General features: G+C 46.1%; 1 protein-coding gene across 1 annotated transcript in view; it reads right to left on the bottom strand.

Moving 5' to 3' along the window:
• Nucleotides 1-25,151, bottom strand: part of CHSY1 (chondroitin sulfate synthase 1) — a 74,517-nt gene that overhangs the window by 41,722 nt on the left and 7,644 nt on the right. Inside the window, exon 2 of the mRNA XM_057431029.1 lies at nt 23,634-24,129. Coding sequence (XP_057287012.1) covers nt 23,634-24,129 — 496 coding nt within the window. The remainder of the gene's footprint in view (nt 1-23,633; nt 24,130-25,151) is intronic.

Raw genomic sequence — 25,151 nt, 5'->3', positions numbered from 1 at the left:
GTTAGGTAGCTTCAGCAGGCCAGGTCCATCGCTGCTTTGGATTTACAGCAGCAGGGAAAGGCCACTCATGTTCAGGAGCAGCCTGATCCTATTTAAGACACAGGTGACACTGCTGGAAGGGGCCTATCTCCTTCTCTTAGCGCTGGCACATGAAGCTGTGGGACCAGCCAGCTCAGAGAGCTGATGTGGCTAAGAACTAAGCACTTGGTGTGACAGCTCCCAAGCATTTTCTCTTGACACTAGATATTCATTGCGCTCCTCACATGTGCCTGCTATTCCAGAAGTGCCTTAACCTGCTGTCTAACACCAGCCTTGCACAGCAGGGAGGCCAACGGGCTGGGTTTCCAAGGGGTGACGGGAATGAGAAGGTGGCTCATCCCTTGGCAGGGCCAAGGCAGCGCGTGGGAAGCACCGCACCCACCTTACGTGGCCTGACAGCGCTGGGGTTTTCCTAACCACAAAGGTCACAGCCAGCTCGGAAGGTTGGGCACGGTTTAACCAGCCTTATGGCTCTGTTCGAAGCATGGAAAGGTTTCCCACGGGAGGGAGAAGAAACACGAATGGGACAAAAAGAGCCAGAAAACCTGATTCATCACTAGTACTGATCCCCAGAGAAGCGAACAGCCAAGGCACTGTTCTTAAACCATTAGAGAGCACTAGAAAAAGCAGATGTGTCTTTCCCACCTGCACACATCTAGCCCCAGGCCAGATTTCTTTAAGAAAGGTTATTAATTCAGATGTTAAAAACTCTTGGCTTCACACTGCATTGCTCAGGTGTTCCTCCTCTGCCACAGTGCCCTTTGGAGTGCTCTAAAGGCCAGAGCAGATTTAAAGGGAGGAAAGAGAAGGGAAACAAACCAAACTGCCCTAGCTAAAAGCAACCCAATCCCATCTATAAATTGGCAAGTTCAACTGACAACAAGATTTAGCATCCCACCAAGGTCAAGGAAATTTTCCACTGAACACTCCATGTTCCCAGGACACAGAAGAGGAAAGCACAAGATCTGTTGGTGAAAACCAGGAGACAGCACACACTCAAACAACTTGGTACTGGGTTTGTGTTATCATGCAGAATACTGCTTGCAAACCCCCCCAAATCCAGTGAGGTACAAATGGAAACCATTGACTCAACATTTCTTAGTATTCCCTACTACAGCGGGATCCCCTTGGTCTATTATCTCCAAGTAATCTTTTCCCTCAAAGCAAATGAGGGACAATCACCAACATCACAGAAGTGCATTCCCAGTGATACCCAGCGTTGCTTAAGCTGGATATCAGTGGAATACATCCATTTGGATGCCCATTTCTTTCCCTAATACCAAAAATAATCCTATACCATGAAGGTTCATTATCCACTCCTTTCAAATACAAAGCACTAACCTTCATTAAAGTGTTTTCATCTACCAGCAGGAAGGGCAATACTTGAACCTGCATTAAGCAAAGGAAAGGAAACACTACAGATAAAACCCTCTCCCACTGGCAATTAAAGAGGCTCTTCATGGAAAAGCTGCCCTTTACAATGTTTGCCCTACTTAGCATTAGCTCTCAATTAGTAAGAGGCAATGCTCCAGAGGATGGTAGGGATCCAAAGAAAATATTAACAGGTACAAAGTAGAGGTTGAAGGCTGTTAAATGAGCGCAGAAGATCCTCCAGGTGACAATAAGAGGAGGAAAATGGGTTGTAGTAAACTGAATGCCTCCCCTCAATGCAAAGCATGAGGCTGAAGCAGTGCAAATGCAGTACAACCAAAAAGAAAGCTGCACTCAAGTCATTTGGCTGCAGGAAAAGATTGCAAAGCACCAGAAATAAAAACCTGTGGAGAAACGGGCATGTGGGAGAAGATGACCACAGGATGCTGCATAGCACCACACGAGCAATGCTCTTAACACACCAGCATCACCAAGAGCTTACATAGCAGCAGTGACACAAACCCACCAGGGAGAGGGAAAGCTCTGAAGAGGGGCCCATCACTTAAATAGGATGGAAGAAACCAGAAGGTGACACTGAGCCAGTAACAGCCTTCACTCTCTTTTCCCACGAAACAGAAACACTCACAGTGCTGGAAAGCAGAGTCAGAGGAACAGTTAATGGATTTAATCTCATTTTGTCCTACTGCTGCAGTGAAACCAGATGACATACACTCAGAATTTACAAGCCAGCTGGACAACCACTAGGACAACTCAGTAAGACAGAGGCAGCACCAGAACTAACCCAAGAACATAGAGCAGCCACGCTGTGCCAGATTCATTACCCCATCTGGGTAATGTCTGCTCTGACAGTGGCACTTGTGAATTCCTCCGGGAAGCATCCAAGCAGCAGAGCAGATAGAGGATGGTCCTTGCCCTTGTATTGCTTTCCAGCTTGCAGCAGACAGCAAAGTGTTTCCTGAGCTGGAAATTGCATTTGGACTGTTATGTTTAATGGCCCCTGACAGACCTTCCCACAAAAGCAGGGCAACAGCGGTTTTATATCTTACAGTGTGGGCTAGAAAGCAATTTCATCACCAGCGCAGCAAAAAGGCAAGTGCTTTGGGATGTACTAATGGTATCTCCATGCTCAGGGCCGGGGAGCTAAGAATCACACATTTACACCAACACTGCACCTTCTGAAGATGTTCCTGCCAGAAAACTGGCTGTGAAACAAGGAAGAGATAGGGGAAAAACCCAACACCGCAACAAGCTACCCAAGCATACAGCAGGCCATAGACAGACAGAGGAAAGAGTAATGTCAAGGTATGATCTACTAAAATGCTCACAAATATTTGCAAAGCAAAAGTCTAAACATGAAGGGACTTTTTAGCAGTGTAAATAAGGTATTCTTGTCTGATCCCAAGGCAAGACACTATTTGGTTATACCTTAAAGGGGGAAAAACAGATCTCCCAAGTAATGAATGAAAAAGCACTTCCAGGACTAGCAGAGAGGAAGTCTTCAGCTCTCCCTTGAGATGTCAAGGGAGAGGAAAAGCAAAGTTTACAGACATCATCTCAAGTCCCATTGCTTTTTCCTATTACAAAACCACCCTCCCCAGTCCAGTTGGGAAAATTCTGCTTTACTGTGTATTTTTCCCTATTCCTTTCCCCACCTGCAGGTCAAAGCCCACACCAGATCCCCAGTGCTCCACCTGCACTTCAGCAGGGCAGTGTTTCAGACATTTGTACATACATTAATGCATACTTACAAGTCAGGCATTTTAGATCTCAATTTAGGTGCACAAGGTAACTGTTAACACAAGTTGTGTAGTCACTCGTAAGCGTGATGGCATGAACCACATCTGATACACTATCAAAACAATGCTCAAAACCAAACACATTTATATTGGCTCTGCTCAACTGCTGTATAAATAAAGGAAAAATGATTCATAGGCTGCAGTTCTCACAGCAGTAACATTTACTGAAAAACAAATGCAAAACTAATTAAACTTCACTAAAAGATTTGCAATTGGAAGCAGCTTAATCAGCAAAAAAAAGGGACAGATCCACAGAATCATGGAATCGTTAGGGTTGGAAAGGACCTTAAGATCATCTAGTTCCAGCCCCCCTGCCATGGGCAGGGACACTTCACACTAAGCCCTGCCACCCAAGTCTCTGTCCAACCTGGCCTTGAATACCGCCAGGGATGGAGCATTCACAACCTCCCTGGGCAACCCATTCCAGTGCCTCACCACCCTAACAGGAAAGAACTTCTTCCTTATATCCAGTCTAAACTTCCCCTGTTTAAGTTTTAACCCGTTACCCCTTGTCCTATCACTACAGCCCCTAATAAAAAGTCCCTCCCCAGCATCCTTATAGGCCCCATATATCCATGCTCAATACAATGCTGCTACCAGTCAGGGTTTGTTCTTCCGAAGATACTTCCGGCCCTAAGGAAGTAAGGTTCTTCAGTCATTATTTGCATGCCTGAATTAAAGCACAGCCAATGATGCAGAAAAAGTCAATGTCTTTATCTAGGGGTTGCAGGAAGGTATTTCATCAGATGACAGTCACCTTGGAGACCTCGGTATTAGATGTGCATTTTGTAAGAACTGCATTTATTCATGTATGAAGTAACTCTGGTGGTTTTACTTGCATAAGAACATTTTTCACATCCATAACGTCTCATTTCTTTCCTCCACTTAATTTAACCTCCAAACATCACATTTAATGCCTTCATACTGCCATGACAGTGCTAATCTCTCCCTCTGCCAACGGAGACAGCAGGCCAAACAGAAAATTGCTTCTACCATTCCAAACACAGAGTTTGCTCCCTGAGTTCCCATTTCCTCCCAAGTCACAGGATATGCAAGACCTGACACCTCCTACCAACAGCAGATCTTGCATGGTTAATAAAAATGAGATATTTTACACCCCAGCCCCCTGCTTTCTAAAGCACTTTATGCATTTCAAAGGGAGATTCCAGCTAGATAATGAAAGAGTCATTACTAGAGCCTAGTCCTGCAAAAGCCCAAGACACTGAGCTTTAATATCATGCCAATCTTATGCACAGAACAGCTATTTTGGGTAATTACAGAAGTTGTAATAATGCCTTTGGAGTCCCATGAAGTTGAGCTCACTCTGAGCCATGCAGGCTTGCAAGAAGCAGCTTTTCCAAAAGGGATTCAGTTTGGTTTAATAAAATACTGAACAAAACCATCCTTTAGACCTCACTGTTTCCTTGCAGTACTTGAATATAGTCACATACAGGATTTCAAAGCCTAATCTTTAGCTGATGTAAATCAGCATCACCTTGCTACCTGATCAAGTTACACTATCTACATCAGAGGAAAAATCAACCTCATGCCAGGTCTTATTTAGAAGCAGCTCTTGTAACTCAACTGTATTTCACTTTTAGTATAAATAAATTAAATAATCTTAACTGCGATCAGATCCAACCCTTGCTGGTTTGGACTGAGCTCTCTGTTACACCAGAATTCATTCCTTATTGTGTATACATTAAAGACAGTTGCAATGGATTGAGACATGTCTGTAGAAAGGTCAAGAAAAGCATTCAGAAGTATGAGGCTGGTTCCGCATAAAGAACCACGGTGCAAAACCAGCCCTTTGCTGCAGGACAGGTGAAGGATGAAGGTCCATGCGCACTGAGGCTACGAGAAGCGGATCAGAGCTTTTCCTCCTGATCAATCACGCACCAGTGGAATACATCTGAACTCTCCAAACCTATAGAGAGGTTGTGGATCACATTTTTGGTCTCCGAAAAGCCACACAAGGACCTGCACGCCTCATCTGGGCCGTCCCTGTGCGTGTACTTCAGGTGTTCACTCTAAATCTCAGAGCCTGCTCCCTTAGAACGAGGTAGTGCTCTCAGAGACAAGAAAACTTTGCTTTCTTCTTGGGAGAGAACAGTCTGTTCTTCAAGCTGGCAAAAAGCAGTGAAAGCCAGCACGAAACCAAACGAAGCATAATAAAATACTACAAGCTTGCTAGCTACAGCGCACCTTGGTTTGCACTGACGTCTGCAGTGCAGCCTCTATGTTTTCAAGTCCCTTCTGTTAAGTGGCATGATTAATTCCCTTTCAGTTTTCCAAGCCTGCTTCTGCTTAGGAGCCAATTTAGCAATTAAATTAATCATCAAATATTTCTTGCCAGAGAAAGAAAACGGCGTTTCACCTCGCCTGGGCAAAACGCAATTCCCAAAGGATCTGAGAAGTTGTACAAAAAATGTACAACCTGGCAAACGGGATAGCCAAGAAAGAGACAGGAAGTGACAGATTTAAGAAAATAGCTCTAAAGTGGAGGAAATGAGTCGCCCTTTAAGAAGAAATCATACATATAAAGCACATAAAACAGAGTATTCTTTGTGGACTTGACTGAAGGGAAGAAAAAACAGGATTTAAAAGACACATCCTCAAGAGCATTCAAAGCAAGTTGCTTCAGTGGTCAGCCTCATGTGGTCAAGATGGAAATTTGAGCAGTTTCAAAAGCAGTGTAAACCTATCTGTAAAAAGAACAAAAAATAGGGGAAAACAGAGGGAAAAGGCAACTAAATGCATGGAGGGGAGAGTCTCCAGCCAGGAAGCGGACAGGCAGCTGCTCACAGCAAGCAAAGGGAGCATCATTGTGCTGTGGCCATGCTTTGCAGGTAGAGTCCAAAGGTGATACTCCTGAATGGATAAAAGGAATGTTTTTACACATACAATATGTATAGGCTGCTCCTGGCAGAGCTGTGCTGAGAAAGCCTTGTGTTGAGTTTCTACTCAGAGAAAGTTCCCCTTGACTGAAAGGATTCCTCAGTGAGTTACAGCCTGGAGGCTGCTGTAGCAAAGGGGTTCAATGCACAGCTTGGGGAGTACATTAAGAAACACCTCTATCACAGGAAGGGCAAGCAGTCCCCAAGCTCATGGATACCCCATGCACCAGGCCTGGGAAGGGACTGGCAGCAGGGCTGAGGAAGGTGTTAAGGGCATTAAGTGACACTGACATTTTAGAAAGGAAGCTCAAGCTACATACATACAGCCTTGCTTGTGGGAAGTCTTCCTTAAACACTCTGCTTTCAAAGCTTGTTGCTATAATGCAGGAAATGTCACATATAAAAGAGCTTTATCTGAGTGCAAACACCTTACAGAGCAAGTTTAACCTTTAAGAGTGCGTGTTCACCCCCATAAAGAACATTCATTGTCCAGACACGTTCAGCAAGGTTTTGCTGGGGGAGGAGGAGGGAATGCAAGAGGGGAAAAAAATACATCTTCACTCCATTTTATGACTGCAAAAGGCATTTCTGAGGTATTTCTGTCTAGCTACAATGGTTTTCCTTCGTTATAATGCTATCTCATTAAATATACATTTACTTGGACCTGACTCTTTACTTTTGGAATGATCTAAGACATCTTTCACTGGGTAGAGAAATTAGACCAATTAATAAATGTGAAAGCTTCTGCCACAAGGATTTCCCCTGAAAGGGCTTTAACAGCAGATTTAGCACTGACCTGCTTCAAGCAAGCTCTCTGCCTGGTTTTCTCTGGCTATTGAAGGCAGCAGCAGTCGAAGAGAGTAACAAACCTGCTACTGTAACACATCACTCATCACAGCCTAACGGGCACGATAAAGTGCTTGCTCGGGAGGGGACTGCGCGGCCACTCCAAACAAAGACCACTTCATCCTGCATTTCCTAGAAATCCCTTTTTGAAAACACAGAAAGAAAAATGCTCATTTCCTGAGCTCTGCCTATGGAACACACTGGGAAGCCTGCACCACTCCCCAGCCTTCCCTCTTCTCCCACAGCGCAGAGCTGCCTGCCCTTTCATACAACCGCTCTGTGGCTGCCATCCCCTGCGTCTTTCATTCAGTTATAAATGAAGTAATGTTATAATCACTTGGGGGTTTATGCCTGTTACCTGGAGACACTGCCAGCAGCTTCCTCCTGCAGCCTGCTGAGCGGAGGAGATTTGCAGCAAGCCTAAATCAATCAAGCCAACAAGGTCATCTTCACTGCAGAGCAAGGAATAAAGCCTGGATGAGCCTCACACGTAATTCTGCCCCTGCTCCTCCTGACAGCTCCAGCTCCCGAGAGCTCAGAGAGAGAAGACGTAGGAGAACCACTGGGAAAGCATCTCCCATCACTGACAGTGGTGCCCCTTCTTCCTTCAGAGAACAGGGGTGCACATATATATTTGTGTGTATATATATCGCTCACATGCACATGTGCAAATCTCTAATCTCTCTAGCACTTCCCCACAAATAGAAGACAGAAATGGAGGGACTTAGCATCTCTCCAAACTATTATTCTGTAAATTTGCTGTGGTTTGGGTAAGCAGGGATCTACCCACCGGATGAAGCTTGGGTGCAATGGTAGCTCTGTCTGGAAAGGTACAATCCACAAATGAAGGTGCCCCAGCACTCTCTGGATGCTCTCATGTTTTAATTCCCCTTCAGACATTACAACTTTCCCACTTTCAGTGGCACTACAAGGCAAGAAGCTTCCCAGGCTACCCTGGCACGAAGAGCAGACCTCTCAGCCCTGACCTTCAACCAAAGGGCTGGGAAGGGGCAGGAGGGAAGCTGTGTTTGGCCACTCGACACGGATCCTGCATCTTGCCCTTCTGGGAGGCTGGTATGACATTTGCTGTACCTTCCATGGGGAGAGCTGCCATCCCAGCCTGGTTAACCACTACATTTGAGCCCCCACTCTCAAAGACTAAAGTACAACTGCCCAAAGCTGGCAACTTACAGCATGGGTGGGAAGGTACCAGACTTCCAATGCTATCTGCCTCCTTCAGGTATCTTCTTGTGTCCAAAAGCCATAGAGAGCCACAAAGAGCCACCTTCATGAGCCTGCTGGCCCATTGGCCTGCCTCCTTTTGTGGCTGGGGTCTCCAGTGAGCCCAGGCTCACCCCCACCAGAGCTCCTACAGGGAACCCACCCTTGATGCCATAGGAAAACCAAGGTGGCCACTCCACAGCAGCACCCAGACGAGGGGCACCCAAAGCAGCCAGCTTGACAAAGGGGGCAGCCAGGAAGCTCTCCTAAAGCACAGACAAGAACTTCTCTCTTTACTAAGTCATGTGTCTAAACTGAATTTGGTTTAACTTGAAATATAATTCAGAATATATGCATCTATTCTCACTCTCTTAATGCTGCTCATGGTGCTGTGTGATGTCCTGCCATTTAATGCACTTCTCTTACACCTCTTGGGACACAAGATCTCCAAGGCAAAGGCTGCAGCACACAGCCCTTTGCACCTTCTGCACAACACCCGGGCTCCCAGCAGAGACACAGCAATCCTTATGGGATTACAGACTCCATGCTGCAGCAGATCAAACACAGAGGCACTCTCTCCACGCTGTCAATCTGTCACCTTCAGCCCTTCAGGATGACTCTCTGGGAATGAAAACCAACCCAAATTGGATCATACATATAACCACAGCACCACAGGCAAAAACATGGATACTGCCCTAACAGAATAGACCACCAGCAGCTTCTCTGGCAGGATGGGCTCAAATCCACCCAGCAACTGGATCTAGGAAGAATGGACAACCCCATGGTTTGTTTGGAATGTTACAGAAGACACAGGTTGAATGTTAATCAGAAAGAAAAAAGTACTGATCATCAACATATCAATGGGCTCACTTTAGCTTTCAGAGCTCACTGCTGTCTGGGGTGAGATGCAGGACTGAGTCAGTGTGATATTTCCAAGTCTCAAAGTTATATCTATGGTTTTCTCCCCAGAGGCTGATGGGGAAAGCACTGCAGCACCTCTGCAAAACACTTCAGGATTAAAAAATGATGAAATAAACCCCCCTGTGATAGCATCATCCAAGTGACAATGCTCAGGAACACGGCTTGGAATATTTTACAGCGATGCTGTTATACTCCAGCACACACAAGGATGTGAACATTTACTTTAGCTAACCCCAGCATGCACGAACACACAAACAACACTAACAAGAACAGGGGCGCTTTCCAATGTGTGGCAACTGGAGGAGTCTAACTAGAAGATGAAGATACAGCCATATTTCATCATTATTTACCATCGAGGCACCACAAGAACCACTGCAGCTCCTTTCTCCTGCATATAATCATCATACGGATAGAACTGGCACCAACCCCAAACTGGACACAACTTTTTTGTCCCACCACACAAAGAGAGGCAGACACAAAGACAAGCAGTGACGTTACACTGGCTCCCAAAGAAAACAAACCCCAAGCCACTGTTCTTCACTGCACACTCTCTGCTTGGACAGGAAGAAAACATACTCTTAAGAAGTCACTTTCCAACCTCAGTTTTTGCATAAGGAGCTGGCTGTTCTGCATGGCAACTAGGCATGAAATTATACCAGCTACAACGCAGGCTGCTCAGGGGTTCTGCTGGCCATCAGTCAGGGGCATGAGCACTCCCACTTAGATTTCATAGAGCTGCCACACCAGAACATGCCCCATCAGCATCATGCAGTCACTTAAGTGCAGGATGGTTTTGCTGGCACGCCAATGCAGCTGAGTCTCAGGGTGCAATGCTTTCTTGGCAGGTATTCCTCCTTGCCTAGGGGAGACTGAAACAGGGGAGCTCTACTGCTAGAAAAAAGTAAGATTATTGTAGCCCATCAGATATGGTTTCCAGCTTAAAGGATTAGAGCTGTGTCACAGCAAGAGCCAGGGAAAACAGCAGGTTGTTCCTCAGCTTGCGCCTTGTAACATTTTACTGTTTACTTGCACTTTAAACCAATTTACTTTCTGAAATAGTATCTCAACCTGTCACCACCACATGCTCCATTTTCTCATTAGAGAACCTGCCTGCAACTAAGATTAAGCACATTTGTGCTGTCCTCACACTCCTTAAGGAGATGGTTTCTTCAGCAAGTGACTGCTTCTCCTCTGGTCTCAGTACTTCCAAACTCACCTTTTACCACAGTCCTGGCCCAGTGCAATGGGGAGCATCTGTAAAACAGCTCCACACTTTACACAGGCACCTGGACTCTCTCCCTCACAGAGAGAAACGGGTTCACTGTGAACAGCAGTTATAAAAGGATCAGCATCTGCTCTGTAACTGCTCAGCAAGAGCGTTGCACAAGAGCAGTTCCTTTCGCCAGCCTGATATTGCAAATGCCAAAGGAATTTGGTTCCCCTCGTATCTCTGCCCATGAGACCTCTGTTTAGAATATTTGAAATTGCTTGGACTCCACCACACTCATAAAACCCCCCAGGGATTCGCTCTGGCTCTCCTGCTTTCACCACCTCTCACCTCCAGGAGGTTCTTCCCCATTCCTCCACTTTGCTCCCTGGTGCCAGCAAAGCAGCTCCCCCCTGCTTGGTAGAGAAATCATCTTCCACAAGTGCTCTGGGCCATGGTTCAGAGGCTGATGGAGAACATGGACAACCACAGGTTTATCTGCAGGGCTCTTCACTTCTAGCTCAATTTGCTTCTGTTTTGATGCCCTCTGGGAACTGAAGGGGACAACTCTGATTACTCCTGGCATTCCTACCTGTGACTTCACTGCACTGCACTGCTGGGGAGGGACATTTCCTGAGCCCACTGTCAGAAAGGAGCTCGTTCTGGCAGCAAATTTGGTGCTCCCTCTCCCTGCTGAAAACAAGTCTGCTCCTGCCTCAGTCCCTGCAGCCCTGACAGTGGAATTTTAATTGAAGTGACTGGTGAAAGAGGGGAGGGAAGGTGTGGTTTGGCTGCAGGACACAGAGTCAGGACCTCTTACACTGCACCTTGCCCCGACGGTGCCTCCTCCTGTGCCCTGGGGATAACCCCATGCCATGCGGGGAGAGCTGTGGCAGAAGGAGCATGGGAAAGGTTTGCAATGGGCTTTGATGCTGAAGCACAAAATTGCAGACCTGAGGTAACGGTTCCCTCACTGTGGTGGGAAATCAGGGTCCTCCAAGGTTCCCTGCGAGCAAGGTCAAACCCACACTTCTTCGAGCTTGCTTGAGAATGAGAGCCAGGCTAAAATTAAGTTGAAAAGTAACTTCTCACCCTCTTGTGAAAGAGGCCACAAAAAACCTAAATGCATCTTCAAAGCCTAAGCAGCTCTTCAATGAGAAATACTCCCCGGAGAGGAGAGCAAGAACGGGCACATGTTCACAAGCCAGAGCTGGGAGCTGACGCCAGGGCCTGGGTAGGGCAGAGCTGCTGTTCTCAAGGGATGGGGACTCAGTGGGGAGGGAGGTCCATGGTATGTTCCAAGTCACCTTTTGCCATCCTCATCTACCAGATTTCAGTATTTATCCATGCTAATGGAGCAGAAGGGAACACCAACTTCAAGGCAGAAGAGCTTATGTGAAACAGGGCACATTCCTCTCATGCTCTTCCTTCACCCCATGAGACCTATCTCGTGGTAATTTGATTGAAAGCTAGTTTTCCACCAAAACTCTACTTTCAGTCAAGAAGGCAGCAGTGACAGCATCAGAATGCTATTTGGGCCTGGAACTGAAGAGCTGTCAGATAGCTTTATGGGGTTAAAATAAAACCCAACACATAGAAAAGCAAACACAGAAGCCAAGAGATGGCAAACCTTAAGATGTCTGAAAACCAAAGGAGACAAACATCAGAGATTCAGAACTCACCAGAACGGTCAGCTTACAAAGCCTCCTCTCACTCCTTCCCCTACATTGCAAAAGATGAGTGTGCATTTCTGGGCAGAACTGGTTTCAGCAAAGTCTCTTTGTGAAATGAGCACAAGGACATGTGCAGGGGGAAAAAATATCAGGGCAGGAAAGGGAGAAGATGGGGAAATGAATCCAGAGGCTGCAATAGAGTTCAAAAGCTTCAGGAAGTCAGGGGTTTTATCCAGCTGTTAAGTGCCCTGTGGAGGTACATACACTCTTTCAAGCCAGGCCTGTCCCTGGAGCAGAAATTCAACACACTTTTCCCCAGAGAAAGTCCTATTGTCCTGCAGTCACATAGCTAAATTCAGACGTTTCATTCAAATTGTGAAACAGATTCCTGTACTGCTTTTAAGGGGAGAATCCATCCACCACTACTGCTCCTTCACATAACTACACCAGCTTTGTTCAGAGCCAGACACAGCACAGCTCCCTATCCTCAAAAGGAAAGGGAGGCAACATATAAACAACATATCACTGTACATCACAGCCTCAGAGCCTGCATACCTCAAACAGTAACCAGTGCTAACAGTCTGAGGCACCTCGACAGATGTATAGCCAAGCAGCTATAAAAGAGCCTTTGTGCTGGCTGAACAGAAACAAGGCATTTTCTGTAAGGGAGAAGGCCTTGACCACCTACCAGAACACATGGGGTTACACATTTCACACTTCCCCTGCACCAGGAACCACGAGGGCAGATGGCACAAAGCAGATGCCATGGACTCAGAAATGACGCGTTTTCTGCAGAGCAACCTCAGGGATGAGGAGGAGCCACATCACAACCAGGAGGAAAACGACACTGCCTTCACCTTCCACCTTCCTTGCTTGCAGTTCCCCTATCAGGACTGCACCACTTGGTTTCAATGAGAGCAGACCTGCAATTGAGTAGAGGCTTGCCCCTGCAATAAAGTCCATGCAGGAGATCATCATAAACACTTCTGATTCACCACCCAGAGCTCCAGACAGAGCTTTTCACCCTAATGCTTGGGCACTCAGCTCCTATTTTATATATTTTGAAATAGCCTTTTCATCTTCACCCTACTTTCCAGTTCTGAAATTAGGCTAATTCTTTGAGGCTGCAGGAGCTCTGGTGTTATTTTTGGCCTAGAAACCACATGGACAGTTTCTCCTGAATACAAGAACACGAGTAGTGATGCTACCATCAGCAAACTTCACTATTGCACAGGATCAGAGGTGGCTTCCAGGAAAATGCAGCAAGACAAAGTGCACCTGCAAAAGGCTCTCGCAGTGACTACAGAGCACATTTCAACTCTGAGGAGTCACAAAAGGGGGAAAGATGATCTGAAAAAGCCAAAATTGCTATGGCCAAAATCTGGAAAAGCCACAGCTCACGAACATTCCCAGGGAAGTAAAAGCCCTGCTGCTTTATGAAGATTAAATCTGTGACTGTCTCTCTGTCGTTGGTTGGTTTTTTGTTTGCTTTTTAAATAAAGATCCCCTTGGCCAAAGGAAGTGTCTTAATAGGAGAAGGATATAAGTACGTCAGTAAAACGATCTGTGATAACGTTGAACAAACAAGGGAAGGGAAGGCGGTGGTGAGGTTTATTGACATACCTGTGTTAAGGTTAACCAAATTTCCCTTTTGTCATGATAGCAAAGGTACAGAGGCAAGGAACAGTATTTGTGCTGACCTGGACAATGAACACGAGAGGTGTGTGCCCTGGAGTCGCCCTGCTCAGACAAGAGGGTTTTTTAGTGAAACATCTGGGCTGAAGGCTGTATGAAACCATTAAAAACACTGTGTCAGGCATTGAACCCATTCTGCACCCACACACTGAGGGGGCTGCAGGGAAAAGGATTATAAAACCTCAGCCTTAAGATACAGACAGTTCCCCATCGAGTATTTATGCAGAATTACACTGTATTAATTCTCAACACCCACTTACTAAGAACTTTCTTTGTCCTTAATAAGACAAAGAATATTGCCCTTATGCAGAGATGCTGAGGATGAACCCTGCTGTCCCCTGGGCAAATGTTTTTTCTCTCTATAAGACAATAACAGACTAAAAAGTATGGTTACAAAGGATTAAGGCAGCTCAGTTAATGCAAGCTAACACTCTCTCCTGCATTCCTCACTAATACAGTGGTGGCATAACCAGCCAAAACATGTAGCTTTAATTCAAATAAGGTTTAAAGAAGTTACTGCCAAGTAATTACACCCACTGAAGGCCTACAAGCAGAGGAAACTTCATTAAGACTCTGCTGCCATTCTCAGAGCACTTTTCTAAGCAGCTGCACCAATGTGAAGTGGCAACCATGAACAAGAGCAGGCAATGAGTTTTCATGAACAAACTTGTACTTGCCTTTCAGAAAGCACACCGACACGAGGTCTGAGCACAGCCAAGAGGACAGCAGGCAAGGATGCAGCACCCAAACGCTGGCTGCCTCCTCCAAAAGGCCTGGACAACCCAAAGGTAGACAAGTTTTATGTCTTTATTGGTCTGATAACATGCTTTTCTTTGCAGCTGGAAGGAGGTGACAGTAACACTTCTGAAACTGCAAGTAGCTTTCTGCCACCCTTTCCTGCTTTCTAATGAACTGCTGGCTGTGTCCAAACTATGGTTTCCCATTTATTTCATTGCTAATCCTAGCCTCTGTCTAAGAACCTGGGCTTAATCCACAGAGTACCGGATGCTTCTGAAGACTGCTTCCAAGAAGAAAAATATAGCACTCAGCTGGAAGTCCCTAAAGCCATTCAGTAGGAAGGATTAAACCCAGAGACATGGATGGAGCTTAGATCCAGTGGGCATGACCCTACCTGTGCTCTCTTCGTTATACAAGAGCAAGTCATGCCTTTTCCTAAACCTCTTTCTAAGCTAATGACTCTAAAGCACTGGCTCTAGGAGCCTCTTGCCACAGCTCTGCATAAATATTTAGGGCTCTCATCCTGTGCTGCCATGTGCTCTCAGCCATAAACCAGAACAGACGGTAAATGAAGCTCTCTTTGCCCTACCTTAGCAATGCTCTCAGGACATCAGACCAGCAAGAGCAGAAGCTGAGCACTGGAGCTTCACCTACGCTGCAGCCCTTGGAGGAAGGCACTGCCAGCAGCACAGCTAAAACAGCATTACACAGACTGCTGGGTGCTTACTTGAAAAGAGAGCTTGCTGTGGTGGCCTTCCTCTGATCAGCAATCCTTCACATCAGGGTACAACACTCAGTGTGGACAAAGTATAAAAGGATAAATGGGCATTTCCTATTCTAGGAGTCCTAAAAAGGACTTTGGGTCATCAAAATTTAAATGACATGCAGGCTTTGGCTCTTTTATAGAAGCCACCATCGCCACACAAGCTGCAAGTAATGGCTTGAAGCTCAACTGGTTCTCAAGCACCCCTCCTGATAAAAATCAGTCAAAACTTTCACCTTTGTTTCATTACCGTAACAGAACTTCGAAGTTGCTCAAAACACCAGTAGAAATTCACTTCTATGCAAGAAGCCACCAGAAATACCCAGAACTCGACGTTCTGCGAGGACCCCCATATACACTTTCAGCTGAAACTTTGGGATTTAGGGGAACAGAATCAGTTGGTTCCCCAAACTCTTCTAATTATGTTCCCAAGTTCTTTGTGACACAGAAAGGTCATTTTGGTCTAGGCATGCAGGAGGATAATCCCCACCCTTCGGGCAATCAGGATTTCTGCCAAGATTTTAGAGGTCTCCAGCTGATAACCATGGAAGTTCACACCGCCAGGAGTCCAGATAAGCTTTTAACAGGAAATTAGTGCCAAAATGTTTTAAGCATTATAAGGATCAATTAAAGATGGTGCAACAGTCCAGAAGAGCAGAATTAAGTTCTCTGCTCCAAGTCGGATGCGTTTGGAACACGAAACAGCAGCAGCAGCTCAGCAGCTGGGAGGTTTCTACAGGAAATGAGGTTAGACAAATCCTGGACTATTAATCCTCTGCGCAGGCAGAGTACTCACACCACGCACAGAGCCATCGACAACAGCGCAGAGCACTCAGTTACACTGCTACCTGCCTGCTGCAGGAACGGGTGTTCCATGCTGTCATCTTGCATCTTCCCTGTTCATCAATGAACCAGTGGTTCCCCCACCTAGCCTAAAAGCCAAGCTTCTTCCTGACATATGCTAAGTGCACTTGGGTACTCTGCACGGGAGGACTCAACAGACAGAACTCATTAGTAACTGCAGCTGTGAGCTGTAAAACAGAAACCCAGTGGCACAATGACTGCCATCCTCTGCCTTGTCAGCACTCGGGGAACCACAATGTCCATGGAGGACAGGGACTTTAGGAATAGGGAAGCAGAAGAGGAATTGGCAGCTCCTGCGCTGAGGTGAGGAGTCACCTGGTGTTAACAGCTCAACTCAATCTATCCCCCAGCACCAGACCAGAGACCACAAACATGGTGAGCTTGTAAAAGATAACTGTACAGATCACAGATATATCCTCAGAGTGTGCCCAAGGCCCCTGCCAGCACAGGGGTGCTCACAGAGCAGCCACCCAGTGCTGTCCCAAGGCACAGTTAGCCTGCCAGGTCCCATTTTCTCCAAAAGCATCAAGCAAAGCCTTTGCTGCAGGTGAGTGCTACACCAATACAGCTCCTATAGCTGCTGCCTAAAGCAGCTCTGGACAATTCTCTGTGTTCAGTCTCTGACAGTTCAAAAGAAAATTACCTTACATTAAACCTGTTTTGGTTTTTTAAAAGTAACAACTGGATATGGCCTCAAAACCCAATGCACCCATCCATTTAAAAGAGCTGCTTTTTCTTTCTTCTCTGTAATAATTCAATTGTTTATATTAAAACAATCCAGTAGTTCTCAAAACACCATACACCAAGTATAACACAGCACCAAAAGCATTTGAGCTGAGGTTGTTTCCACCATCCCTTTGGTGACCTCAGCTAGTTTATATTAAGCCCCTTCCCCACATCAGCGCTTCATTTCTATTTCCCATCACCAAACAAACCTGGCTTTTCTCTCCCATGCTTACAGGCTCTGACACCTCCATGCTGCTGGCACCTTAAGCTGCTCACAGAACTTGCCTTTAATAGATCTGAGAGGAGAAAGGCAAATATTCTCTCCAAATTTCCATGATTAACACACAGAATCCCACTATCCAGGTTACAGTGACCCTCTATATATATATCAGCCAAAAACTTCCATTCTGAAGCCCAGCTGAAGACACTTCACATCCACTGCAGCTCAGAAAGACAAGTTCTTTATTATTACTTTTTCACTGCCTAGTCACAAGGGACATTTCAGAGGTTCTGTTTATACAGAGGTAGCCAAGTGGTTTATTCTCCCATCCTCATCTTTTCTACACTAAATAAAATGGAAAAGGAAGCTTGCTAACTAAGTTTGGTCAGACATCATTGACCCATGGGAGAAACCCAACTACACAGGTATTCCTAGGGTTTATATATTGATCAGATTTGGAATTCAGCAGTGTCCTTCCAGGGTCTCCAGTCAGGTGGGATTCACCTATAAGAGGCAGTGCAGGGCGCAGCTCTGATCACAGCACAATGTTATTTCCTCCAAGAACCAAGTCTCACAGCTCCAGCAAGGCATAAAGTAAGAATCTATCCTCCTATCCAAGACAAGGATGGCTTTCTCCATCCGTTCAGAAGAGAAAAATACATTAGATGTATTAGATGTAGGCTCAGATGTACTTCTCTCTGCCCATTCTCACTGCTGCCCAACACAACTCAAATCCTCAGGTATCTTCTGAACGCCTTAATTAAGAAACTGGGATGGATGAGGAGCTGTTTTATTCAAGTTCTTTGTCCTGTCACACAATGAAGGATTAGCCTTTCCTGACTTGTCCTCAAGATAACAGCTAATCCTGATGGCTCCCTGAACAAAACAGGCTGCACACATCCTTATTTCCAACCAAACCACTGCACTTCAAGATGATAATAACAGGAGGAAAAGCAATCCTTCTGATTGCTGGATTCATGGCTGGAGCTTCCTTAAGAGTCTGCACCTCACCAAAGTCCCCATTACAGCAAGCCTCAGCTTGGGCATTAGACCAAGTCATCCAGCTAACTAGGGGCAGATTAACCATGTGCTCACAAAAACTAGGTCAGTCTCAAAACAGTCTCTATGGACTGGACAGGCACGTGTGTGTAAGCACAAAGCACACAGCCTTCATCTTTTAAAGTGATGGCCAGCAGAGTGTCAGTGGGATCCAGACTCAAGTCACTCTGTTACAACACTCAGCTCTATATACAAAGTGGTTCTTGATTTCTCCAACAAACAGGAAACCTTTCCAAGTTCGGGAGGCACTAAGAAATGACTCAGTGATGTCAAGTTTTCCCTCTTTGGAATATCTGGTTCTCAAATATTTACTTATAATAATAATACTACTTAATTATTTTTGAAGTGCAAGAGCCAGGTCAGGACTTGGGTGCAGATCTGAGATCTGTCTCCTACTCCAAACCCTCCTAACCTGCATCTTGGTTCCACAAACCCAAACTAAAGCCTTTACTCTCTCCTTTGACCTCTCTGTCCTGCTCCTATGTATTTAGTCTCAGACCAAGTCCCCCATGCATCATCTTCCCTGTCTAGATAACGCCCTTCTCTAGTCTTACCTGCCCATCCTTTGACAAAATGCCATTCCTCATCCCCAGAATAGATGGCCACCCACTTCCAACTTACTCTGAAGCCAAAGAGGTATCTCTGATGTGTTTCAAAGATAAAATTTAGTGTTTAAGGAACGACAATTTATAAACACCCACTCTAAAGCACTAGGCATGTTTGTAACTTCCCCTCTCACAACACACACACACAATTTGTATCCTATGTTTCCTGAATGAAGAGATGCAATGGGCTACACAGAGATGATATAAGGTATCTGCCGCTGTCAGGGTTTGCCAAGTTCCTATGCTCTGACTTCAGAAAAACATACAAGCTTTGAAGCCAGGACAACATATATGTATTAGAGTGTTCTATTTCAGAAGTGCCACTGGATGCTCCCACCGCAAAGACAAGCCGATTCTTCCACTTGCTGCCTTGTGTCCAACGCAAGGGTCTACAGAGCAAGAGTGACTAAATAATCACAGACCAACTCCACTGCAGTGAACCAAGGTGCTGCAAAGCACCCTGTCCAAAGCACCTCCTCACAGAGCCCATCCTGCCCTGCTTGGAGATGTACAGCTCTTGCTGCTGTGTGTGCTGCGTGCCAGACATGAGCCAGCTACAAGCAGGATGAATCTCCTATTTTGTTAATGGAAGGTTCTTTCTCAGAGGATAAAGCAAGGTTAGTCATCAACAGTTGCATCTGTCCCCAGCCTTTCAGTTCTGATCAATCACTGCAGCACCTATTATCTTGCTTTAACTTCTGGCTATCTTACAGCAAACCATAAGCTTCAGTTTTGCCCATGGGAGAGTCCATTCCAGACACAGTGTGTTCTGGCTCTGCCGATGTACTTGGCAGATACAATGTGCACTTGAAGGGCTTCCTAACTTCAGTGGATTTCAGAGTAGCAATTATCTTCAATTACTCCAGATGAAAGACCACACAAAAACTTAATTCAAACCCCTCTTCTCCCAGAACCCCCCCAGTCACCACTGCCCTAGTTTTTCCCTCACTAATGCCCAAAAGGTAGGATCTACACTTCCTTGATGCTCACGTTTCCCAGCGGGATCACTCCCCTTGACACAGCTTCTTTTCCATGTATATTACAAAAAAAACCTGTCTCACTTCAGGCCATTTAGGGAGTCCTTGTTGCTGGTTCGGAGGAAAGCACTGCCCCCACACACAGTTGCTGCTTCTTACCCAACTTCTCCTACTGCCTGGATCAGAACAGAAGGAAAACCAGACAAAACATCTGCACCAACAGTTAGGGGCAGTGTAAGCTGCATCCAGCTGTTTCTGTCGTGCTGGGGGACACGAAGCAGTCAGTATCACCTGAAAGCAATGTTAGAAGGGTTTTATTACTGAAAAAATTAATGTGGTACCTCAGCACTGCCCTGATTTCCAGCAGCTACAAAGAGCTGGCATAGGAGTTCCCAGTGTTCTCAAGGTGAGGATATTAAACACAAATTAGAACAATACTCAGCAGCAGCTACAAACAAGGCTGAAACAACAGTAAGCTGCAGAGTGATGGCTTTGTAATTCAGACGCATTTAAAGGAAACATTAGACTCGAAGTGAAAACTGAGCTCAGCAATACCTTGGGATGGTTTAAATCACAAATGAGATAGCTGGTCACTTAAACCTGTTCTGTGGTTGAACAGCCTAGATCATACACACGGCAGCGTATGAGAAAACAAAACTAGCACGTCTCTGATCCACACAGAACACACTGGAACTACTGGCACAAGGAAATGAGAGAAGAAAGGAGACTACTACATAAACTTTTCCTGAGAAGAACAGCAGCGTGCCACAAGACCAAAATACCAACACTCACTAGAAATGCAAAACCACTTCCTAACAAGTTCAGTCCAAGCCTTTTGTCCTCTTCAAGAAGGACTGCGCTCTATCTCGCTTCATAAACTCTCAATCCCTCATCTGTAATCTTCAGAGGTTTCACTGCTCCATTCTTTCCATGATTTTTTCTTCCAGTTTGCTGCCTAAAATCTGTAGCTCCGGCTGCTCGTTATTTTTACTATGGTGATAAGCCTTGCCATTAAAAAAATTACCATTTCAGAGGCGTGTGTCACCTATGGCTCACTCAACCTGTGTCAAGTAGGGTAACAGCTACAAACCTACAAACTGCTCCTGAAGCAGCAGCCTGGGTGCATCAGATGAAGCCCCAGAGCCCAGGGAGCTTCAGTTCTCCTCAGGCTTGCACATACCATTGCTGCCTCTTTTGTGGGGTGAGATGAAACAAGAAGCCCAAAGAATCCCGGAGTCAATTCCTTTGCTGTATTTGCTGCAAAGCTCCTGATGACAGGAAGCATGTGAGCAAATCTTTACAAGTCTTGAAAGGGGCAATAACCGGTGTCACTGATGGAGTGGTCTGAGCAGCACTGCAGAGAGCAGCAGAGGGACAGAAACAGGAAGGGGGGAAAGAGGGGTTCTGAGGCAGACTGCTGGGAGCAGAAAAAACCCACAGCACTGGGCCTGGAGATGAGTTTGGGCACAACACCAGAGCCAGAGCCAGGGAAGATGAGCAGCACAGTAAAGACATTGTGAGATCTTAAAATCAGAGAAAGGGGGCAGTGACAGTCATGGAGATGAGTTAAAACAACTCTGGGCATAGAGCCCACCACACGAACAGCACAGGGAAACAACCACCCGCACTGAGGTCCAGCAGGATATTCCATGTCCGAGATGCTAAGAACGAAATCAAAGAGCTGGGGTGTGACTACAAAGACTCAAGCTCCTCATCTGTGCTGCCACTTGAGTCTCTCCAGAACAGGAAGTGCAGAAAGCAAAGGAGAAGTCTGAGGTTTGCTTTTTCTGAGGCCAACGCCGCCGTTTTGTTCACTGAGCCTTGTGCCATTGCTGCTTCCCTTTCAATGGGAACTGTGAAGGATTTGGTGGCTGTGCCCCAGCAGAGCAGGCACAAACCTTTTGCTCTGTCAGAAGCTCACTGAAATCCAATGCTTTGCAGTTCACATGCTGTGACCTGTTGCTTGATGTTCACGACCGTACGAGACATGGAAAATGTCGCTTTTACCCCAAGCTTTCCCAGCACAGCTGTTCTGACAGCTGTGTTATTTCACACAGCTATTGCTTTATCTTAAATAAAATACCAGGCACTTTTCATCGAGTTGTCTGGGCAATGAGAGCACCACACCAAAATAAAAGAGAGGAAAAATGACAGGTTTTTACATTGAAAAGCCTCAACTAAATGAGTGGACTTACTCAGGCAGAAGCAGCGAGCTTTCATCACCAGAACTCTTCCCTCTCTCCAAAGCAGCTGAGCTTTAACATCTCACACTCAAGGGTTACTTCTGAACATCTTACAGTTTACACACTTCACACAAATCAATTTTAAGTAATTCATAGCACTTGGGAGAATCCAGCACTGTTAAATACAGGTAATTTAGCAGGAGCTGATCAAACAAAACTGGTTTTGAGAAAAGCCCAATCTAATTCTGTCAGGTAGAATTCCCAGTGCAGTTGTGCTATCGTTAGGTATTTCAAGCCAAAATTTGATCATATTCAGTTTAGGAGGTCTTTGCCAGTTTCAGTAAGACCAAAACGCTGATCTTAAGTAAGTCATCAAATGCCACATGGTACAGGCATTCACACCAGGAGTTATTTCAACTCAGAATGTCTACAGGAAAAATCTTATGCTGCTAAAGACTGTGGAAAAAGTTACTGACTCCTTATGAATGGCTAACCACAATGCTGGCAATACACAAGCTAGTTCCAGGTCTGTAAGTAGGGAACGTGGAGAGCCACTGTTAGTCCAGAAAGTCTTTATGCACAAAAGATACGAATGAATTGGAGAAGCTGAAATACTCCTTCCACGTTCCCATCACTGAACTGCGAACTGAAACAAAGCAACAGCTTTTGGGAGCACAGAGTCAGTGTCAAAAGTTTAACACAAGTCCTTGCCAGTGGGTCAGCAGCAGCATCTGTCGTCATCCGTGACCACAGCTCTCTGTCACACGGGCAGAAGAATCTCCCTCTTTACCACATCTCATAAAAGCACAAAGCAAAAGCTGCGTACCAAGTCACAAATGTTTGTGTAAAAAGACAAACTGTTCACGCTCTGTTCTGCCCTCAACTTCTCCCTTATTTACACCAGCATTTTCCCTGGGAGCTAGAGGAGAAGCTGCAACTCAACCCCTGCAGGTGTTTTCAGTCAGTCTGTAAGCACCCAGGACTCAAAGAGCCCAGCACACTGGGCACAAGTCCCCTCACCCCTGTGAGGAGCTGCCAGACCCCAGCAGGAACAGCAGCAGGAAACTGGCACAAGCAGGATGGGGACTCTTGTTTTTTTCCCCCCAGGATGCCAAATTTGCAGCCACATCAGTGTGGGCAGACCCCGAGCTCTGCTGCAAGAGTGGTGGCTTGTCTCTGCTGACGTCAAGGACCTGCTGAGCAGGCTTCTGCAGGATGGGGCTGCCAGCAAGTCCCCTGAGCAGCAGCAGACTCGTGCTGGGAGGCAGCTCAGCACACAGGGTGACAGTGCCAGCCACCATGAGACATCCCTGCTGTGGCTGTAAGTTTAGGGGAAACCCATCACTGTCGGGGCAAACATCTGTCAGCCTCACACCTTTCAACTGTGGTAGGAAACACAGTAATTGTGTCATCCATTTTCCACACTGACACTATGACATACTCTGCTAAAGAAGATAAAAGAGACTTGGATAGTCAAGTCTGCAGAGACCTGTGGCCATTTTGATTTAAGCTTATTCCCTTTCTGTCTAAACAAACGGATCTGTTATGAATGATTGATGTTCTTCCCCCATCCCAACAAGCCTAATGTCAGGCTCCATTTCCCCCCTTACAGCTGCACTTCCATATTTGCATTGGTCTTTCCAGGGCAACACTTGTAGGAAAGAAAGTGTAGGAACTGTGCGGTTGGATGGTCAAGAGCTCTGAAGGAACTGCTGTGCAGCCGTCCAACATCAATCCCCTGCTGCCAGCCTCTCCCACCCTCTCCATCTCCCCCAGAACACACACCTCACACTCCATGCCCTCATCCTTACCTCGTAGGACCAGACACACTGCACTCCCGCAAACCTCCGTACGCATCTTCCCACTTCCACGTCCTCATGGGTGGTGTACATCTCTCGCAGGCACTCGCCAATGTGGGGCACCATCCTCCGCAGGACCTCCCGGCTCATGATCACTCCTGGTCCCCCCATGCAGAAGTTCTCTCCCGGTTCCAGCGCCAGTTTCCCCATCTCCTCGGTGGTGCCAAGGCCAGTCTGCCCAAGAAAGAGGGGCTGGCTGCTGTTCAAGCTCCTAAGAAAGTTCTCCAGTTTGTCCCCTTTGATGTAAACGTCGTCATCAGCTCTCATAAACCATTCATATTTGTCCAAGTAGTGGTCATGCATGTATTTGAGCATCATGAATGATTTCTTCTGGGGTGGGTAAGAGTCATCTACACCTGGAAGCGGCACGATGGGGATGGGAATAGAGGTGTCCGAACCCTCGCTGGAGAAGAATTCAACCTTGCCAGGAATGGTTTTGGACCACGTTCTAGATTGAAAAAGACAATAAGGACGAGTTAAGTATGCAAAGCAAGACAGGCAGAGAGTGCTACCAGAGACAACTCAGAGGAACTACAGCTCATCTGCTTTACAAATTTCCTTTTTAAATGCCTTGAAGGGTTGTTTTTTTCCATGCAAATGAGGATATTCACACAGCACACAGAGCAATTGGTATAACACACAAAAGATTCTGCTATGACAAGCATCTGATTATAATTTTTGCATCTCTATCTGGTAGAAAATTCATTCAGTAGTAGTAGTTCACTAGTGGCAGGCAGGACTTCTTAAGCACACCCAGCACTGGTCTACCAGCTATCGGCCAAAGGGAGCAGAGGGCAGGCTTGATTTAATGCCTCCAAAGCTTCCCTGCAAGTCATTCAGCATTGTGTCCCACCTTCCATTCACTCTCAGCCCCACAAAAGCTCAAATGCGCATTCAGAATTACTGACTTCCACAGTGAGAAGATGCATATTTCATATGAACTTGTGAGGAAACCACTCAAGCAGCAACTTCTCCAGACGCTACCTGGAGGAGTATGCAGGGCTTTGAGGAAAGTAAAACGCTCCTGTTTGCAGCTGCCAGAGGAGCACAGAGCATGGCATCAGTAGTAACCTCAACTGGGTTTGCCCATACCAGCAAAGGACTAGTAGAAAAGTAGTCCTAAGAGATGCATACAAAACATGATCCCAACAGATGACCTGGTGCTACCAACACCAGCACCTCCAGCAGCTTTCCATACACTTCAGAGCAGATTTTAGTAGAGGGGAACATCACAAAAGAGGAGCCTTTTGTGTGCGAAGCAGCACAGCAACAACATCTGCTCCACACCTTGTGTGCTCCTCTCTGCCAAATCCAACCCATCTGCATGGGCAAACTGGGTCACTTCTGGTGCAGGAAGAGATACAGGATGATTCCTGAAGGCAGACTGCAGAACTCTTAAACTCCCCCAGGGAAGATTTTCAATCACGTACCTAACAGCCTTGCCCTAAAACCTGGTAATTTTAAGCTTTC

The sequence above is a fragment of the Pezoporus wallicus genome, unplaced genomic scaffold, assembly GCF_028554395.1.
Source record: "Pezoporus wallicus isolate ANWC-B61680 ecotype Strahan unplaced genomic scaffold, APGP_CSIRO_Pwel_v1 contig_8548, whole genome shotgun sequence".
NCBI lineage: Eukaryota > Metazoa > Chordata > Aves > Psittaciformes > Psittacidae > Pezoporus > Pezoporus wallicus.
This window is presented reverse-complemented; position numbering and strand designations above follow the sequence as displayed.